We start from the raw sequence: 21,214 nt of genomic DNA, 5'->3' as shown, positions 1-21,214 counted from the left end.
CCAGCGGCAGACATGATTTTTGTTTTGCTGTTTCTGTCCCAAAAGTTTAGCATCAACCGTCTGTTTTTGCATGCACATCTTGAATGTAAACATCAGTTCATAAATAGCTGAGCTGAGTTAGCATATGAAATACAATTATCAGACCCAAGTCTCTTAATTTGGTGGGATTTTAATCTTTAGTGTGAAGCTAGTCATGACCCTAAACCTGAACATTCCTTAGATTCTCTTGATGAATTAAGCTTAAACCCTTGGTTTTCACTCCCACTAATCAGTGTCGGCCGCATGCTATCATATTTCCACTTTGACTCCACAAATCGCATGTCGTTCATTAGGCCAGATTATTCTGTTTGTTTCCTGATATTTGTATCATCAATAGGGGTTTCAGCTGTTAATTCTATAATTATCGATATGGAAGTCCGGGTGAGGGTCGTGAATATTTTGGTTGTGCCAAGGATTGAAAGCGACCATAAACCACTGAAATCAATACTGGAGATTGGTGATCTAAATAGAAGTATACTGGATTTTGCTGATGAGAAGACACTAGATCACCTAGCGGAATCCTTACTATTCAGTGGATTTGAGGGTTGTTTATGTGATAACATTGGCAGCAAAGGTCTTTTTCTTTTTCTTTAGATCAATTTTATTGGATTTTCTTAAAACATACATGAACGTATAAAACATACATGAACGTAATAATCAGAGTACACACAGTCATCCATCCTGTTCCCCCACGTCTGCTCCTTCTGCCCGATCCCACATTTCCTAAATCTGCAAATCCACTCCCTCCCCCCCATGAGTCTCTAACTTTCTTCGCGCAGGTCTACTCGTGAGTCAAGGGTTCGATGGTGCATGTCCGTTCAGCGTTCAAGAAAGTCTCTCCCATTTCTTCCATATTTTGTAACATTTCCTCATGGACCCCCTATTCCTATATATTATTTCCTCCATCCTCCAACAGCATTCAATTCCCCCTTCCCACAAGCTCAGTGTTGGCATGTATTCCGACCCCCATTTGGATGCTAGACCCTAGGCAATATGTAAAACTTTTTCTTGAATCTATGTGATCAATGCGCTGCCCGTAACTGCGCTGACCAAAATATCGACGACAATTACGACGTGGCTCAGTGCCTGCATCCCCTGGCCCACATTTATCTTCCCACCCCTCCACCCCACTTACCTTTACGGCGGCACACTTCTGTGTGTGCTGTCTACACCCTGCTATCCCTGCGGCGTTAGCTCCTCCCGCTAACGTGGGTTAGAGCTGACACTGCATGGTGCTTTTCTTTTTCTTTTTTTTTTTCTTTCTTGTTCCCCGCTTACCAAAATGGTAAGCGGGGGACACCCCTGACTCCCGTTACGGCACCCAAGAAGGGCGGGGGACAATCCCTGCTCTGCTTGGGTGAAGTAAGTGTCGCCCTCATTTTGTGCGCCCCCAAAGTTGCAGTGACTACGAGGGCGCACAAATGAGGGTGACATTTCGGTACGATTCCCTTTCACTCCCACCTGGTCCCTTCGTTTTCCCCCATATATGTATTAGCAACAGTTTGGGATCTCTGGGGATTGGATGTTCCACTAGCTTGGTCAGAATTCTCTCCCAGTGCATCCTGATCTCAGGACGTTGCCAGAGTTGATGAAAGGGTGTTTCCGACCCCTGCCCCACATTTCTGACACATGTTGTTTTCGTCTCTGCACGTTTTGTGTAGCCTATCCCTAGAGTAGTATGTCCTGCACAGGATCTTGAATTGCACCAGTCTCATCCTAGTTGACATATTGACCTCCCTTGCTGCTATCAACACTTCCACCCACTCTTCCTCTTCTGGTGCCCCCACATCACTTTCCTATCTGGCCTTTAAATTCACCATGGGTGGTGAAGTGTAGTTGTTTATGTCCTGGCAGGGGTCGCCAACCTTTTGTTAGCAATCAGCAACATTTAAGTGTCAGATTAAATGGTGAGCAACTTCAGTACTTTGATGTAATTTATCAGCATTCAGTTGGTGGCAAAATGATTAGAACACATCATAACTGTACTAAGCTCATACTGCTAATGGCACTGTTAATTATCAGCAATTAACAGTAATCTCATCCAGGTGTAAACCTAGTGTAAGCCTAGTCCAGACAATTCATAATGGCCTTAAACATCATTTGACATTAAATTGGTATAGAAATACAATCTTTAGTATATTAAGTGGCAATGGCAAACAGTGCATTTCTAGGCACTTGGTCAGCAAAATTATTCAAAAACATTGCAGGATGTAACAAAATATTTGAGTGCTTGGAGTTCTCTCCCAGGAAATGTTCAAGCAATTTAATGGCAAATGTTTTAAGCACGTTTCAGCAGCAGCATTTACTCAAAAATATACAAGCTTCTTTTGGTGCTGTCCCGTCCATCCCTCCAAAGGGATTGTCAGGATCTTTAGGGGCACTTTACAGAAGGGTGGGTTTTTCCCTTCATATTGTACACATCATCAGGGTAATTCATAGAATTTTCGCACAAAAGTGGCGCACGCGGCTGGCGCACAGTGTGCGAGTGCGAATGTCTGCGCCAGCCGCGTGCGCTAAAATCGATTTCCGCGCACAGCGTATTCATGGATTTTCACCTCAAAAACCAGCCGTGGCGCAGAGGGGTGCAGCGACCCTGCAGCAGCGCCAGTTACGCCCCCAAGAACGCTCCTAGCGCAAGGAAAAGCCTTCAAAATCCCCAATCCAGTGCAAAGGGCTGCGCTAACCCTGGACCAGTTTACAGGGCTGCGAAACAGCAAACGCCAAGCGGGGAACGTGTATTACTGGGGTTCGCAGGAAGTTTCACACGCGATTTCAGCAGGGTACGTGTATTTCGGGGGTTCGCGTGAAGTTTCACACGCGAAAGGGCCAGTGCGAGTATAACTGGGGTTCGCAGGAAGTTTCACACACGATTTCAGCAGGGTACGTGTATTTCGGGGGTTCGCGTGAAGTTTCACACGCAAAAGGGCCTGTGCGAGTGGGGTACGTGTATAACTGGGGTTCGCGGGAAGTTTCACACGCGATTTCAGCAGGGTACGTGTATTACGGGGGTTCGCGTGAAGTTTCACACGCGAAAGGGCCTGTGCAAGTGGGGTATGTGTATAACTGGGGTTCACGGGAAGTTTCACACGCGAAAGGGCCTGTGCGAGTGGGGTACGTGTATAACTGGGGTTCGCGGGAAGTTTCACACGCGATTTCAGCAGGGTACGTGTATTTCGGGGGTTTGAGTGAAGTTTAACAGGCGAAAGGGCCTGTGCGAGTGGGGTACGTGTATAACTGGGGTTCGCGGGAAGTTTCACACGCGAAAGGGCCTGTGCGAGTGGGGTACGTGTATAACTGGGGTTCGCGTAAAGTTTCACACGCGATTGGAGCAGGGTACGTGTATTACGGGGGTTCGTGGGAAGTTTTACACGCGAAAGGGCCTGTGCGAGTATAACTGGGGTTCGCAGGAAGTTTCACACGCGATTTCAGCAGGGTACGTGTATTTCGGGGGTTCGCGTGAAGTTTCACACGCAAAAGGGCCTGTGCGAGTGGGGTACGTGTATAACTGGGGTTCGCGGGAAGTTTCACACGCGATTTCAGCAGGGTACGTGTATTACGGGGGTTCGCGTGAAGTTTCACACGCGAAAGGGCCTGTGCGAGTGGGGTACGTGTATAACTGGGGTTCGCGGGAAGTTTCACACGCGAAAGGGCCTGTGCAAGTGGGGAACGTGTATAACTGGGGTTCGCGTAAAGTTTCACACGCGATTGGAGCAGGGTACGTGTATTACGGGGGTTCGTGGGAAGTTTTACACGCGAAAGGGCCTGTGCGAGTGGGGTACGTGTATAACTGGGGTTCGCGGGAAGTTTCACACGCGATTTCAGCAGGGTACGTGTAATTCTGGGGTTCGCAGGAAGTTTCACACGCGATTTTGCTGTCAGAACGGGGTAGGTGAATTTCAGGGGTGCGCGGTGAGTCCTACACGTAAATTGGCAGTGTGGGTCCTCCCAGGTGTTCCCTCTATACCCTCCACGCACCTGCAGGCAGCCCACACCACAGAGGACTACCCCGCACCCCTGGTCATGTCCCGCAGGCAGCCCATCCACCATGGGCATGCCCCCCAGCCAAGCCACATGTCAGCTTTCACCCCCACCCCTAAGCAGTCAGGGGCACCTGCCAGCAGGCCCCCACACATGTCCCCCTGCACCCCCGCCCCCCAGCAGTCAGGGGCACCTGCCAGCAGTCCCCTGCTTATGTCCCACACATGTCCCCCTGCACCCCTGCCCCCCAGCAGTCAGGGGCACCTTCCAACAGGCCCCCACTCATGTCCCACACATGTCCCCCTGTACCCCCACCCCCCAGCAGTGTCATGATCTCTGCTTCCAAAAGGCCAGGACTTACCCAACTCTCTTGGAAGCAGATCCATAACCCAGGTTCCGAGTGCCAGCCAGTCCCAATTGGGACCTTTTGGACCCTGTCCTGGCGCCAGTGGCGCCAGGCTCATAAATATGCCCAGTCCCAGCGCTGCAAGCGCCGGGCTCATAATGCTTGGGTGGACTTACCTGCAGCAGACCATGTTGCTTACTTACCTGCCAGTTGAACCCCTGATCCTCTTCTGTTTGGGACTACTTTTCCTGTTGGGTGGGGCAGGAGCCACTCCCTAGGTTCAGAACACTGGAACTCTTCTGGAAAGCAGGAACTCTTTTCTTACCTAGGCGTGGCTGTGGAAGGAAACACCTAAGCACTACAGGAGGCTATTTAAACCACACCCGATGGATGAATCTTGCTTTGCGTCATTCTGCATCCTCTGCAGCAGAACGCTCATCGTGTCTTCTGCATCTGATCCTGGGCCTAAAGGAAAAAGGCTTACCATCCTGAATCCAGTCTTCAGCAACATCTATAAAGACAAGAAAGAACAGGTTAGCACTACGGTCTTCAGTGACAGCGCATCTCTTACCTGGTCCATCGGCTGTCACCAACGCCTCACGCAGCATTCCTGCATCTGAAAGACAAAGGCTTACATACTCTTCACGCGCTCCGGAGGTCATCGCACTGCATTCCGGCATCTGAAAGACAAAAGCTTACCAACTCTTCGCACGCTCCGGAGGCCTTCGGCGCTGCATCCCGCATCTGTAAGACAAAAGAAGGTGCGTTTAAAGACATTGGGTAACGTTCAATACTCACGTGCCATTACTCCATCCACGCCGAACTCAGTGGGCATTCCGGCATCCTTCAGCAGCTCCGAACTGGTATCTGCAAAATAAAAGGACAGTTAGTGCGCATCGTGAAGCAAGCAACAAGCGCTTACTTACGCGCTTCCAGGCGCTTCTATTCCGCATACGGGTCCATCCTCAACTCACTTCAGCCAGTCAACCGCCATCGCCGGAACCCTGCAAAATAAGAGACAGCATTACAAAAGACTTTTAAAGACATTTGAAATATTCGGAACACACCGTTCGTGAAGTAAACGACGGACAGCAGTCCTCTGAAGTCAAGAGGCCTGCGCTACCTATCCAGTGAAGAAACTGGTTACAGCACCCTGCCCCGAGGCAGATAGAGAGCTCGGCGTTCACTTACCTAAGACATCTTACTCTTCGAGTCAGGCATACAGTGCACAGAGGTCCAGCCCAAAGAGCCAACCGGGTGGTGCACATCACTTTTGAAGATACGGTAGTCGCCCAGTCAAGACCGGCGCCTCTGCGAGAATCAGGTGAGCGTTACAAGCAGTCAGGGGCACCTGCCAGCAGGCCCCCACTCATGTCCCCTTGCACCCCCAACCCCCAGCAGTCAGGGGCACCTGCCAGCAGGACCCCACTCATGTCCCACACATGTCCCCTTTAACCCCCAAACCCCAGCAGTCAGGGGCACCTGCCAGCAGGACCTCACTCATGTCCCACACATGTCCCCTTGGACCCCTAACCCCCAGCAGTCAGGGGCACCTGCCAGCAGGCCCCCACACATGTCCCCCTGCACCCCCACCCCCCAGCAGTCAGGGGCACCTGCCAGCAGGCCCCCACTCATGTCCCACACATGTCCCCTTGCACCCCCACTCCCCAGCAGTCAGGGGCACCTGCCAGCAGGCCCCCACTCATGTCCCACACATGTCCCCTTGCACCCCCAACCCCCAGCAGTCAGGGGCACCTGCCAGCAGGCCGCCACACATGTCCCCCTGCACCCCCACCCCCCAGCAGTCAGGGGCACCTGCCAGCAGGCCCCCACTCATGTCCCACACATGTCCCCTTGCACCCCCAACCCCCAGCAGTCAGGGGCACCTGCCAGCAGGCCGCCACACATGTCCCCCTGCACCCCCACCCCCCAGCAGTCAGGGGCACCTGCCAGCAGGCCCCCACACATGTCCCCCTGAACCCCCACCAGTCAGGGGCACTTGCCAGCAGGCCCCCACCCATGTCCCACATATGTCCCCCTGCACCTCTACCCCCCAGCAGTCAGGGGCACCTGCCAGCAGGCCCCCACTCATGTCCCACACATGTGCCCCTGCACCCCCACCCCCCAGCAGTCAGGGGCACCTGCCAGCAGGCCCCCACTCATGTCCCACACATGTCCCCTTGCACCCCCAACCCCCAGCAGTCAGGGGCACCTGCCAGCAGGCCCCCACACATGTCCCCCTGCACCCCCATCCCCCAGCAGTCAGGGACACCTGCCAGCAGGCCCCCACACATGTCCCCCTGAACCCCCACCAGTCAGGGGCACTTGCCAGCAGGCCCCCACCCATGTCCCACATATGTCCCCCTGCACCTCTACCCCCCAGCAGTCAGGGGCACCTGCCAGCAGGCCCCCACTCATGTCCCACACATGTGCCCTTGCACCCCCAACCACCAGCAGTCAGGGGCACCTGCCAGCAGGCCCCCACACATGTCCCCCTGCACCCCCACCCCCCAGCAGTCAGGGGCACCTGCCAGCAGGCCTCCACACATGTCCCCCCGACAGATCATCACACTCCAGACCCATGCCCCTCATGGCCACCCAAATCCCACCCCAGTCCAAACACCCCACAAGTCCCAAAGTCATGATAGAAAATACATAACCAGCATGGCCATGAATCAATGTCCCTCAGACCCACGCAATGGTGACACATGACTGTGACATGCACAAAACAAATGATATAAGACCACATCAGTAAAGTATATAATAAATGTGTATTCAATAATTAACCAAATGAATAAAACAAAATCACACAATAATGGAAATAATGAAGAAAAAGCTGCATGTCCAAAATATTCAAAATATATGTGTGAAAGCAGAATCCAAATCAATCCAAAAGCAAATGGGTCCAAAGAGTCTGTCCGTCCAACCAAATCCAAAGTGTAAAAATAAGACACATCCATTGATCCATGGTAAAAAAGAAACTTAAATGAAGTGAAATCCAGTGTTGAACTATATACAAAGTACAAATCCAGGGTCCATGAGCCCAACCATTGAAAGGAAACCTACAAAAACCCTACCTAATGAACAACTATATACAAAAAGGTGGGGCATTGGTCCAATGGAATCGCGTGCGTGTGCTGACCCACTTACGCGCTAAGGCCCTTTCCTCGAATTACACGCTGACGTGCAAGATTTTCACGTGCCAAAACACTCTGTATCAAGCTGGCCACGCGAAAACACACGCTCTTGCCCTGAAGGCCATTTTCCTGCCCCACAGAGCCCGAGCACGCTCCCACCTGCCATCTGTTGCTGCCTGACTGCCTGCTGCCCACGTGCCCTGCTATTTGGTGCCTGAACATCAGCCATCTGCAGGGGTCCAGTTGCTGTGTCCACCCCTGCTGGAACAGAAGACTCCCGACTGGGATACCATCGCTCCACAGCCCAGCCCCAGGACACAGTTGCCCACCAACGCCTGCCTCGGGGGTCGCCATGTCAGGGCAAACACCATCTGAGACCACTGGCGACCCCCCAGCCAGAGGGGCAGAGGGCCACCAGCTTCAGTCAGAAGGAAGTTGGTGTCCTGGTGGAGCATGTCCTGGGGCATTATGATGCCCTCTTTGGAACATCACGCGTCAACAAGGAAGGATGGGATAGGATCTGGGATGACTTTGTGGTTGCCATCAACGCGGAGGGGGTGGCAACCCGCAACATCAAGCAAGTCAAGAAGCGCTGGGAGGACTTGAGGTCCAGGACCCTCATAAAGGCCCGGCGCCTCGTGGAGGGGGGCCGGGGCAGCATGAGTACCATCCAGATGAGGGTCCTGGAACGTGTAGGCCCAGCGCTCCACGCCCAGATCCTTCAGAGGCAGACCCGTCTGGAGTTGAGCGGTAAGTGGCCAAGCATTGCTGTGTGAGACAGGGCATGTTGCAGGGTGCTGGTTGTCTGATACTTGCCTGTATGTGTGACATAGGCCATGTACGTATGTGTGTGTGCAGGGACATCATGGTCTTGCATGTGAGACCAGTAATGTGTGAACCACATGGTTGGTGCATGTGTTACAATGCAACATGCGGAGCAGCATGCGGAATGCACACATTAATGCATGCCTGTCTCTGTTATTGGACATGGATGAAGTGTGAGAGATGGGTGCTGCTGTCATGGACATGTCTGGTGTCCATGTCTGTGTGTCTGACTTGCGTGTCTGTGGCTTGTAAATGCCATGGATGCATGACACATGTCTGTGACAATGTTCAGATTCACTGATGCAGCCTACTCATCCTTGTATCCACTGTGTCTGGGGTGTACGAGGCCAGATGGATATGTGATAGGCATGACCCATGATGCATGTGAGTTTCAAACCAGCATTGTATGTTTCAAGAGTCCCTTGGACATGTATGCTAATGTTCATAGCATGCGCCATGCCTGTTACTGCATGTGTTTTGCCTGCAATGACCCATGTGTGGTGGAGGGACATGATGGAAGTGATGTTTGACAGTGCCACTCATCTGCTATTGCTTCCTGTCAAGGGGACCATTGTACAGTACCCTGATGCTTGTGTTCTCTGTCTCCCTCTACACAGCGGCAAGTGATGAAGAGGGCGGAGACGGCGCTGTGGAGCAAAGCGGCGGGGATGCCCCCACCGGCCAGTGACGCAAGGCCCAGTCACCCTCCCAGAAATTACCATCGTCCGGGAGTGAGGGGACTGGTGCTGCGTCTGCCACTATGGCTGCAGCGGAAGGGGTGGGTGAGCCCCCACAGGGGCTTGCAATGGCGGAAAACGGTGTGGAGCCATCCAGGTTGGTGGTTTCCACAGAGAAGGAGGAGGCCGCTACTGAGCCGCACATGGGGCCTGGTGGGGGTGGTACCACTGGTGCAAGTGGTGCAGTCCAGGGGTAGGGGCAGGAGGCAGCACAGGTCGCCGTGGAGGGGCCTGTGCATGTCACTGTCCCTGACACTGTGACTGCACCACCATGCACCAGCAGGGATGCCCCATCCCAGGCCCGTCCGCAGGTAGGGGGGATGTCCATGTCATCTGACACTCCTCTACCTGCGGACGAGGGGACCCCTGGCCGTATGGAGAAGGTCCTGATTGGTGTCGCGTTGCGCACGCGTGACATTCGTGATGACGTGTGTGCTTCCCGGGGGGAGCACGCACATCATCACGAAGAGCAGCATGCCAACGTGGCCCAATTGGGAGTGTCCATGGTCGGGGGTTTTGTACATGTGTCGGCCACTCTGGCGACCCTCTCCTCCTCTGTGGAGACTATGCGCCAGTCATTCTCCATGCCGTCTTCCGGCCCAGATGCCACCAGGGCCCCCTGTGGACCTGCCCTGACCAATGCAGCCAGCTCAGTGGGGATCCCATCCCTGCCACAGTCAGGAGTCGGAGGTCCAGCAGGGGTGGACACCCCAGCAACTGGACCCCAGCAGATGGAGGATGTGCCGGCATCATCGGGCAGGGCACGTGCACGACGGCGTCGTTGGATTCCATCAGCCTGGATGGATGCCGTCGTGCTGGCAGAGGCAGTTGCGTCGGAGGCAGCGGCAGGCTCAACGTGGGAGGCATCATGGCTCGGGGCCATCTACATCAGAGGGGCAGGCATCGGCCGGAGGGCAGGACGACCCTGGAATGGGAGTGTCTTCCGTGTGGCAGCGGTTGGGCCAGCAGATAGGTGCGGAGCGGCGGCGGGCGGAGAAGGCACGGCTCACAATGGTCAGGGCGGAGAACTCCATGCGCAGGGCGCTGAGGCGCGCTGAGTGCCTCGAGGGAATTCGCAGGGAGTTGGAGGTGGACATGGGGTTATCCCTGCGAGACCTCGGGGCCAGAGAACAGGCCCGCCTCCAAGACATTGAACAGGAGTTCGATGATGCCCTGGCCCATGACATCAACAAGTGAGCCGTTGGACTTGCCCGCCGCCATTTTATATAGTTCATTAGTGTTAAGTTTCATTTCTTTTTTCTTTCATTTGGGGCGCATGGACTATGCCCCTCATTTTTGTATATAGTTAGTAATTCGGTAGGTTTCATTGTAGGTTTCATTTATGTCGTTGGGCTCATGGACCCTGAATTTGCTATTTGTACACAGTTTTACAGTGGATTTTTCTCCTTCATCTTTTTTTTTTCACCATGGAGCAATGGATATTAAGGTTTTCTTTCCCTTTGGATTTGCTTTGTTGGACGGTGACTTTGGACACATTTTCATTTAGATTCATTTGGATTCTCATTTTATTTATTTATCATTTTTTGGGACATGCTGCATTTTGATTATTATTGGCATTATTGTGTGTTTTGATTTCATTCCCTTCATTTTGACTTGAATACATTTTTGTTTCTTACTTCAATGTGTGGTCTTCTCTCATTGGTTTCATGCATGTCACAATGTGGGTTTTCTCTGTCATGTGTTGCCATTGTGTGGGTCTGACAGACTTGTACTCATGCGCATACTGCTTATTTGTGATCTATCATGTAATGGGGATTTCAATTTGGAGTGGATGTAAAGCTTGGTTGGGTGTTTGGACTGGACTGGGGTGGCGTGGCGTGGGGTGGGATTTGGGTGGCCATAAGAGCCAGGGATCTGGATTGTGATGACGTGTTGGCTGGGGGACATGTGTCGGGGCCTGCTGGCAGGTGCCTGTCAATGCTGGGGGTGTGGGGGGGCTGGGGGACATGAGTGGGGGCCTGCTGGCAGGTGCCCCTCACTTCTGGGGGGTGGGGGTGCTGGTGGACATGTGTGGGGGCCTGTTGGCAGGTGCCCTGCACTGCTGGGGGGTGGGGGTGCTGGGGGACATGTGTGGGCGCCTGCTGGCAGGTGCCCCTGACTGCTGGGGGGTGGGGGTGCTAGGGGACATGAATGGGACATGTGTGGGGGCCTGCTGGCAGGTGCCCCTGACTGCTGGGGGGTGGGGGTGCAGGGGGACATGAGTGGGGGCCTGCTGGCAGGTGCCCCTGACTGCTGGGGGGTGGGGGTGCAGGGGGACATGTGTGGGGGTCTGCTGGCAGGTGCCCCTCACTGCTGGGGGGCGGGGGTGCAGGGGGTCATGCGTTGGTGATCAGTAGTGCAAGGTGACATGTGTCTTGGCTAGGGGGTATGCCCATGGTGGATGGGCTGCCTGCGGGACATGACCAGGGGTGCAGGGTAGTCCCCTGTAGTGTGGGCTACCTGCAGGGGCCGTGGAGGGTGTAGAGGGAACACCTGGGAGAACCCACACTGCCAATTCACGTGTAGGACTCCCCGGCACCCCCGAAATACACGTACGCTGCTGAAATTGCGTGTGAGACTTCCTGCGAACCCCAGGAATACACGTACCCCACTCGCACAGGGCCAATCGCGTATGAAACTCCACGCGAACCCCAGTTATACACGTACCCCACTCGCACACAGCCTATCGCGTGTGAAACTCCACGCGTACCCCAGAAATACAACTACCCCACTCGCACAGGCCTTTTCGCGTGTGAAACTTCCCGCGCACCCCCGAAATACACGTACCCGGATCCAATCGCGTGTGAGACTTCACGCGAACCCCAGAAATACACGTTCCCCACTCGCACAGGGCCAATCGCGTGTGAAACTTCACGCGAACCCCAGTTATACAAGTACCCCGCTCGCCCAAGGCCTATTGCGTGTTTAACTTCACACGAACCCTAGAAATACACGTTCCCCACTCGCACAGGGCCAATCGCGTGTGAAACTTCACGCAAACCCCAGAAATACATGTACCCGGATCCAATCGCGTGTGAGACTTCACGCGAACCCCAGAAATAAAACGTTCCCCACTCGCCCAAGGCCTATCGCGTGTGAAACTTCCCGCGCACCTCCGAAATACACGCACATGCTATTTTTCACACAGCGGGTGTCCGTGTTTGTCACGTACCCCTTTGCACGTCATTTGTCAGTATGGGACATTCATCATAGCTGTATGTACATGCTTTTTGTTAGCGCACATTTTTTTCATGCGCAGGGACGCTACCGCCTGCCATCGTGTGCCGGACGTGTTTAGACCTGTGCGCATCTTTGCCCGTGCGCTGGTTTGCCCTATTCGATTCCATGAATACGTGTTGTAGGCAAGTGTGTGGGCGTTCTGCGCACTTGCCTCCTGTACTTCCCCCGTGACGCCCACATTTTCACGCGTTGTTCCCCATTCCGCGTGTCACGGCCCGTGTTACGCCTACTTTTGTTGTGTGCGCCATGCGCTATGTGCGCTTTCGCTGTGCGCTTAGCGCACGCTGTTTGAAGGCGTGTGCGCCAGCGTGCACCGAACATGATTTCAGCGCACATCCATGGATTTCCACATGCACGGACTTCCATGAATCGCCGTGCGCGGGTTTCGCTGCGATTTTCGCACTGGCACTGCGATTCGCACGCTTTCGCACGCTTGCGCTGAAAATTTCAGCGCACATTAATTCCATGAATCGGCCTGTCTATGTTTATGTTTATGGTGTTTATATAGCGCTTTACGCCAAAGCACTTTACATTATAACAACAAGAATACAATAACAGTAGAAGCAATTATAAAATATGAGTCAAACCAGTAATACAGCAACTAGAACAATTTGCCAGTGAAGATAAATGAGGGAAGAAGGGGTGGAGAGGGGAAGGAAGTGGGGAACAGGAAGTGGAATAAGCTGAAGGCGAGAGGAGAAGAGGGGAATTAAGAGGAAACAAAGCAGGGGGAGAGAGGTAAGAAGAGGAGGATAAAAAAGGGGAGGGGAGAGGGGATGGTGGAGGAGGATCAGAGAATCAGGGAGGGGAGTGGAGAAGAAGAGATTTTAAGGAGACACGAAAGGAGGAATAGGTGGGGATGGAACGGATAGAGAGAGGAAGGGAGTTCCAGTGGAGGGGGCAAGGAGCTGAAAGGAGCGAAAACGAGAGGAGGCGCATGGGGACGGGGGAACACAGAGAAGGAAGAGATCAGAGGGAACGGGAGGGAGTGTAGAATGAGATAAGAGAGGAGAGATATGGGGGAGCAAGATCATGAAAAGATTTAAAGACAAGACAGAGGAAGTGGAATTTAAGTTGGGCATGAAAGGAAAGCCAGCCAAGATGTGAGAGTGAGGAGGAGATGGAGTCGTGAGGAGAGAGAAGACAGCGGGTACGAATGGCTGAGTGGTAGAGGGATTTGAGGGGGGCAAGATAAGAAGCAGGGAGTCCGAAGAGGAGAGAACAGTAGAAAAGATGAGAGGAATAGGGAGGAGATTAAAGGTTTAGTGGCGTGGAAGGTGAGAGAGGAGCGTACTTTGCGAATATTGAAAAGGTGGTGGCGACATGCACGGGAAGTGAGAGAAATATGGTGGGTGAAGGAGAGGGAGAAGTCAAAGTAAATGCCTAGATTACGAGCATGGGCAGAGAGATGAAGATTAGCGGGAGGAAAGTGAATAGACGGAGGGGGAGAAGGAGGAGGAATAGTGTTGGAGGGAAAGAATAAGACTTCAGTCTTGTCTGTATTGAGAGAGAGAAAGTGGGATGACATCCAGTTTTTAATGGCAGTAAGACCAGAAGAGAGTTTAAGATGGAGGTCAGGAGGGAAGGAAGAAAATGAGAGGAAAAACGTCATCGGCGTAGAAGTGGTGAGAAATACCGAAGGAAGAGATGATGGGGGCGAGAAGGGAGGTGTAAAGAGAGAAAAGAAAAGGGCCAAGGACAGAGCCTTGGGGTACACCATAGTCCAAGGGAAGAGTAGAAGAGGTACGACCACCCCAGGAGACGGTAAAAGAGCGGTGGGAGAGATAAGAAGAGAGCCAGTTGAGGACGGAGCCTTTGAAACCTAAAGAGGAAAAAGTGTTGAGCAGTAAGGGGTGATCAACGGTGTCAAAGGCTGCAGAGAGATCAAGGAGGATGAGGACAGAGGATTGCTTAGAGTAGCGAGCAGTGAGGAGGGAGTTGAGTACCTGAGTGAGGGCAGTTTCAGGGGAGTGTTTAGGGCGAAAGTATGATTGAAAGGGGGGAAGGAGAGAAAAGTTAGTAACAAACGCTGAGAGCTGAGAGTAGACTTTGCGTTCAAGTAATTTAGAGAGGAATGGAAGAAGAGAGATTGGACGGAAGTTGGATACAAGATGAGGATTAGCGGAAGGTTTCTTCAGAATAGGGATGATAGTAGCATGCTTGAAGGCGGAGGGGAAAGTAGCAGAAGAGAGACATAAATGCACATCAGTTGGCAATTGTCACCAGAACACAAACATGGGCATTTGGTTTGATTATTTTTCCCATTAATGCACTTCAGTACTGGAAAGAAGAATCAAAAGATGAAAATGACTTCACAAAGAATTAGTGTGGAACATTTTGGTCAAAAGAATTGCATTTTGGCAACAAACGCAAATTATATATGTATAAAAGAAGCTTATTGGAACTTCCTTGACAGTTGGGCATTCAAGTCACTTATTTACGTACTTATTTTCGTACTATTTGGCAACTATCCCCTTTACTCTCTACCTGAGTGTAGCAGGGGAAGGCTCAGTTGGCGGCAACATTATCTTCGTAGATTGTGTACTTGATCCAGCCAGCAATGCACCTCATAGGGTACCAGAGCTCCAAGTGGCATGGAAATTGTAGAGTGCTAAGACGTGGATTGTCCTAATAAGGGTGGGTTCAGTGGGGAGTCATTTTTACTCACTCCTGATTACATAGCCGGACAATGTGTACTCACATGGAGAGCCAGGCCAGGCCAGCCTAGTTTCTGTGCTTCCGGTTCTCTTCAATCACTGGGTACCTTCTCATATGAAGCCCCAAGAGATTAATTTCCGTTGCCACCCCCTTGCTCCCTGCACCCATGTGGCCTGCCCCACCACTCAGACCACTCTACTGATGCCTCCACAACTAATGCTTCAACAACTAACAGTATGTCATGCCTGTCAAATAGAGCAGGCTGATTGGCTAGCCTTCCCGCTCAGTTCTGGCTCAGGGTACACTGCCATTGATGTCTTATCCCTGAATGTCCTTCTTCTTAGCCTCCACACAATGGCCTGGAGCAACTGTCAGCACTGATGGGGCCTTCAGTGTCAACTTCGAAATCCGACCCCAACTCCACCTCCTCACCTGAAAGTTCGGGCTGATGTGATCTCGGTTTCCTTCCGTTGAATTGGAAATAACCAACCCCACCTTACTTAGATCCGTAGAAAAGGTGGAAGGTCTAAAGGTAAATTGTACATTAAAGGCCTCTAAGAACTCTTTCAGATGTGTAGCAGATCAATCAAACCTTCCGGAAGAAAGTGGCATGGGAGGGAGGTCAGTACTGCGAAGTTCCCGATCCGCCACAATCTGTCTGAGAACTGTGTTTTCTGCCTTGATCTGTTGCATCTCCTGATTCAAATTTCTTACTTCAAGGTTGAGTGATTGTACTGCTGCCACAAGTTCTTGAACTTGTTCCGCCGTAGCCATGGTAGGATTCGATTGGCGTTGCAATCTGTCAGCACTGATGGGGCCTTCAGTGTCAACTTCGAAATCTGACCCCAACTCCACCTCCTCACCTGAAAGTTCGGGCTGATGTGATCTCGGTTTCCTTCCGTTGCGAACGGCAGATCCTTTTTTATGTAAATACGGCCGACCGCGGAACAACGCCACCGTGGTTTCCGAAAGTAACCCCGGTTACCAGGGACGCCCGTCCGCAGCCGCCTAAGGGGAAAAAACCACAGAGGCAAAAAAACCCTACTCGAGGAGACCGGAAAGGTACCCCTCTTTCCTCGAGTCTGGTGCACAGGAAGGCGAGGGATCCACTGGAAGGATGCGGAGGCGACTTCTCAGGGGGAGCCGGATCAGGTGGGAGATCGGGAAGTGTACCGGTGGGGGTCCAGAAGTGTTGGGAAAGGACCCAAGGAGCCAGCGAAAGGGAAGGAGAGACCAGCGAGAAACAGAAGAAGGAACCAGGGAAAGAGAACCAGAGAGGGGCAAAGGAAAGCGGGGCTCAGCAGAGCCAAGAGAAATGACAAGGAGCGTCGGCAACAAAGCGGAGGTAAGCACAGTTGCAACGCGATCCCTGTTGGCTGCACAGAGCCGAAAAAGCCGGCGACGGCCATCTTGGAATGGAAGACTAGACCGCAGAACACGTTACGCCGAACGTGATGGAACTCTTCTATGGCGTCCCCTTCTCCACCGATCCCATAGGCGCACATAGAAGGGGCGCATGACAGCAACTGGCGAGCAATATTTTAGGGTCAGGAGAGCAACATGTTGCTTGCAAGTTGCACGTTGGGGATCACTGTGATAGAGTATGGTTTTAGCCTTCCTATCAATCTGCTCGGTAAGTAAGTTGACCTCTAGGGGAGAGTTTTCGGGGAGGTTCACCTCTCCACCGAACTGCGCATATATAGCATCCATCAGCCTTGTGTAAGTGTATTGGTCCTTTGGCTCTAGACCAAACCTGTCCTGGAACAATTGGAACAACGCCAAGGCCCTGTCAGCAAAGGTCTTATTGAGGGTGACAATAGCCGGACACTGAATGTTAGTCCTGGGTCGGTTTTGAAAGCGTATGAAACCTTGATGGCTATCACTAGGGAAACATCCTCGCTGAAAAACATTTCCAGTAAAAAGTCAGGTACATATATGCATTGATTTGACAAAGAATGTAGGTAGGTACGAGTTGATTGCTAAGAGTGGTTAAAAGCAACCATAGTAATTTGACGACTAGAGGGGAGCTGCAATCATTGGGGAACTTAACATTGGCCTTAACAAGAGGAAAACATGCAAAATTCTGCAACATTTGTACATAGATTAAGATTGCAAATAATATGCTTGTTGATACATTGCAATCTCCCTGAGTTAATTGATTCAACATCTATCTCTGTCTTATCCAAAGGGGACTGCACAAGAACTTCCAAAATAATTGCCTCTATCCTTTTCGTAGGGGTCTGCATTACCATAGACAAAGATGATACTAAACAGTCAAAACTACCAACTTGACTCCCGTTGACATTTTCCCAGAAACACACAGATGATCGACCTGATTGGCCATTCCCTCCTTCTCCAACTCCATACCTATCCTTGAAGTGCCCAAAAGTGGACCTGGTTCATCATCATCATCATCGTCAGAAGATTTGAGTCACTAGATACTGGGGACTCAGATGAAGTGCCATGCTCCAAAGAAGCATTTCCTTTTTGGAAGGGCACATTTCCTACCCCTAAACTGGGGAACCTAGGCTGTGAGTGTAGCTTGACTATGAGCTTAGATGTCGTTTTGATAGCATGAGCTCTAGACATTCTGATTATCACGGATCCACTTTGGTCAGGTAGGACACCCCCATCAATACCCACGTATGGTAATTAAAACGGTCTAGAGCCTGGCAACCTAGCAACTTTCACAATATGACATAGGACCTGCAATAGGACCAAAGGGCAGGAAACGGCAACAGACCCCCTGCCGGCCAGTACATCCTTTTTGTCAGTCAAAAAAACATCAGGGCCCATATTACTTCAATTGCAATTTTAACCGATGTCAAACATGCAATGGTTTTGCAGGTTGAACCGCTTTATGCTGTCATCTGCTTGGTAGTATCACAATACTTCTAATGAAAATAGATTTGTTTTGTGAAAACATAATTGTGTTACACACTGTTGTTTTTTTAAAATAAATTGGTAAGTGGCATGAGTTTGGGGTCTGTGTCGAATAGGACATGTTTAATGACTAACCTCCCACATTTTTCGTTCTATTAATGTTTCTTGCTTGTTTATTTGTAACTATTGTTATAGTGATTTATTGTATCATAAATTCTTCTGATTATTCAGTACTCCATCTGCCAATCAGCGAGGTCCATGCCATTTTAACCCTTAGGTGCCCTGAGGATGTATATAAACTGGAGGTGTGTTCTGTATCCTCCTTCACCCTAAGTATGGGAAAAAGTCAAGGCAAAACTATTTTAGCCTTTGCACTCAGTGTTCCTCCTGTATGTAGGGGTGGTGGGGGGTTGCACATAAAAGGTTAAGCATGAAAATTAAAATAAAAATACATTGACAATCATTTTATCTGTGGTTTCTGCATGGCCTGATGTATGACCAATAGGCTGTGTGTTGAGGCTGGGGTGATCTCAGTCCAGAGCTGGGGAAAGGTGAATGTTCATCAAGGAGGAGGGGTACCAACTATTGAGTTTCTTAAGTAAGCTAGATTTGCTCTTCTGAATTCTTTGGAAAACCCTCATTCATGTGCCCAATTCATTCTGAACCCATGGTCTATTTCTGTTGTAAAATGATCCCTCTGTGCCTTAATTTGAGTCTGAAATTGTCTGTTGACCCCTTGGCTATGACACGTAGCAATAAACATGTATGCACAGAATTAGTTATGTCTGTGGATGCTTAGGGGAGAATTTGTTTTGTGAAAATTGGTCCAAAGACTTTCTTTCTGTTTCTTATTTAGAATCCATGCCCAGAAGCACATTCCTCATTTCTCTCTCAAATTACATTTAATTGGTTTACTGGGTAAGTGTTATGTCGGATGATGTAATTGTCTTTGAAATATGTTTGATGCATTGTGAAATATCTTCTCTTAAATCTATATCGTGACATTTGAATTTTTTATGCTGTCATTTTTTAATCATGATAAAATGGTTACATGTAATTTCATCGAATGAAGAAACAACTAATGAAATTTAAATGAATAAAAAACAACTAATACCAAAATAACTAATTTCGTTTTCCTTGTTCTTGGGGTGTGGGGTGATCCCCCAAAATCCCCCTATCCCCAAAACCACTATTCCCACTCCCAGCCCCATTTTTAGTTTTTTCCAAAATTTGGTATTTTGGTATTAGTTGTTTCTTCATTCGTTGAAATGTCATTAGTAGTTTTCTATTTAATATTATCACTGCATACCGATAAAATGTGGCAATTGGAAAGTGAGTCTTGTCTACAGTAATCTGTGTATTTTTTAGTTTTCTCGTCATAAATCTTTGTTATGCGACGTAACACCAGAAGTATAAATTCATAACCAGTTTAAATCAAGTTTGATATAAAGAACCATAATTCACCAATCATATCCATTAGCCTGGGTCTAAGTAGTCAGCTGTTTCAGTGCTCTGCAATAATGTTCAACAGAATCTCACGTGATGGGATCACCAGTTTTTCATCCGTTGACTGGGAATCTGTGGGAGCCACCCGCTGTTCGATGCTTCACTGAGGACAGCAAGCAGTGAATCTGCCAGAGAAAACATAGTCTTCCCTCAGAGATCCCTAGACACCTGATTCCACCCAAGGACCCCTATACCAGCAAGGGAGAAATGTGTGTCATGAGAACTGTAGACAAGAGTCTAGGGCAGGCTACACATGGCATGCAGGCTGCCTTAGTAAATATTTTTTTTTCTGAGAAGGGGGTTTCCAAAGGGACTAAAGTACATACTCAATTCCATTAAAATTTACAATTTTACAAGAAACTTTTTATAGCGCAGAAGGTATACATTATTTAGTTTTACAGCTTCCCTATTGTCATTTTGAAGTGACTACAGAGAAGTTGTACAAATAAATAGACCCAATCTTCCTCATCAAAGACCCTCTAATCTGAGATACTGTACTTTGGAGCAGCCTTTCAACATACCGCTGTGTTTTTTTCTACCCGACACATCTGTATCATCAAAATATCACTGCTATTTCATCTCCATCTTCCCCTGAGATGCATGTCATACAGTCGTGTGATGCTCTTTTTGTCGTTTTGTAACTGCATTACTTGTCATCGACATCTGTAATCTTGGCCAAGACACAATGTGCCCTTTGCTGCGATACGATCTGCTGGATATTGCTCATTACACAATCACTTTATTTGTTGCCTGCCACATTGCTCTGCCAAAAAATGAAGATACAGCTTGTTGAAGCATTGCGGCCATCTTGCAGTGGTGGTTTCAGTCACTGTGTTGTACACCATATGCCAATAGTATTTACTACATCCATTTGTTAACTCTCTGAGTCTACTCTAATTTATAACTATTTTCATAACGTGTTTGTGTCTGCATTGTGGAATTTTATTTTAAAAAACATGAGCACATATATCATCAGTTACAAATTGTACTCTGTATTCTCAAAATGTTCCTTTTCATTTATTAATGAATGTAGCAATGCAGAATTGTGAATTCGAAATTGAGGTGTTTTCTTTTCTGATAGCTTCATGTTTGGCATTTGGGTGGCTGTTTTCTTGAGGAGCACCACTTCATATCCGAAGGTTACTTGCCAGTTAAGTTTGCCATTTTAGGTAGGGATTTATCTCTGTCTTTTTTCATGCCGAGATGAGTGTTTCTAGCAAGAAAAGAGTGATTTGTAACAGTGGGGTAGCACAAAATGTGGGGGGGCCCCAGTGAGTCCTGCTGAGGGCCTATCCCAACACTCCCAGCTACCTCTCAAGTTGCCTGGGCACAACGCATGTGTAATGCACATGATCACCATGTTGCTAAACGGCCACACCACACTAGTTGAAGATGTGTTGTAATAAAACCTTACATTTTTCGCCTAGTGCAAAAACAAGGAGGGGACAACACCAGTCACCAATGTGCACATCCAGTAACATTACTATATGCATGCCGGTAGTGAGAGCAGCTCTTGGTGCTATGGGGATGGGCATTTCTTGGAGCGTAGTAGCATTACATTATTCAAGGTCCGTGGCAGCAGGAAACCGTTCTGGAGGGAGGTATTCACCTTTCCCACAAATTGTGCAAGCTACACACAGAGTAGCTAAGGAGCGCTAAGTAATGTAGGAGGATTTGGCAGGTCCCCCCCCCCCACAACACATTTATTTTTAGAAAATTAGGGGTAAAAAGTCACATAATTTACAATTCATTCTCTATGGTAGCACACAAAAAGTCAAATAGCTGTCATGTCACCAACAGTACATAGCAGCATTTTACAACATGTTTATAATGCCTTTGTCCACAACAACGGCCAGCATTGCCTT

The 21,214-nt window shown here is 49.9% G+C and overlaps 1 protein-coding gene across 2 annotated transcripts in view; it reads left to right on the top strand.

The window, feature by feature from the left end:
• LOC138569274 (multidrug resistance-associated protein 1-like) overlaps positions 1–21,214 on the top strand; it is a 1,459,677-nt gene that overhangs the window by 376,273 nt on the left and 1,062,190 nt on the right. For both annotated transcript variants that reach the window (XM_069647112.1, XM_069647111.1), the window contains exon 6: positions 18,700–18,761. In XM_069647112.1, the coding sequence (XP_069503213.1) occupies positions 18,700–18,761 (62 nt within the window). The remainder of the gene's footprint in view (positions 1–18,699; positions 18,762–21,214) is intronic.

The sequence above is a fragment of the Ambystoma mexicanum genome, chromosome 2q (genome assembly GCF_040938575.1).
Source record: "Ambystoma mexicanum isolate Mex_15411 chromosome 2q, UKY_AmexF1_1, whole genome shotgun sequence".
Classification (NCBI taxonomy): domain Eukaryota; kingdom Metazoa; phylum Chordata; class Amphibia; order Caudata; family Ambystomatidae; genus Ambystoma; species Ambystoma mexicanum.
Note: the sequence above shows the minus strand (reverse complement) of the source record. Positions and strands in the feature narration are given on the sequence as shown.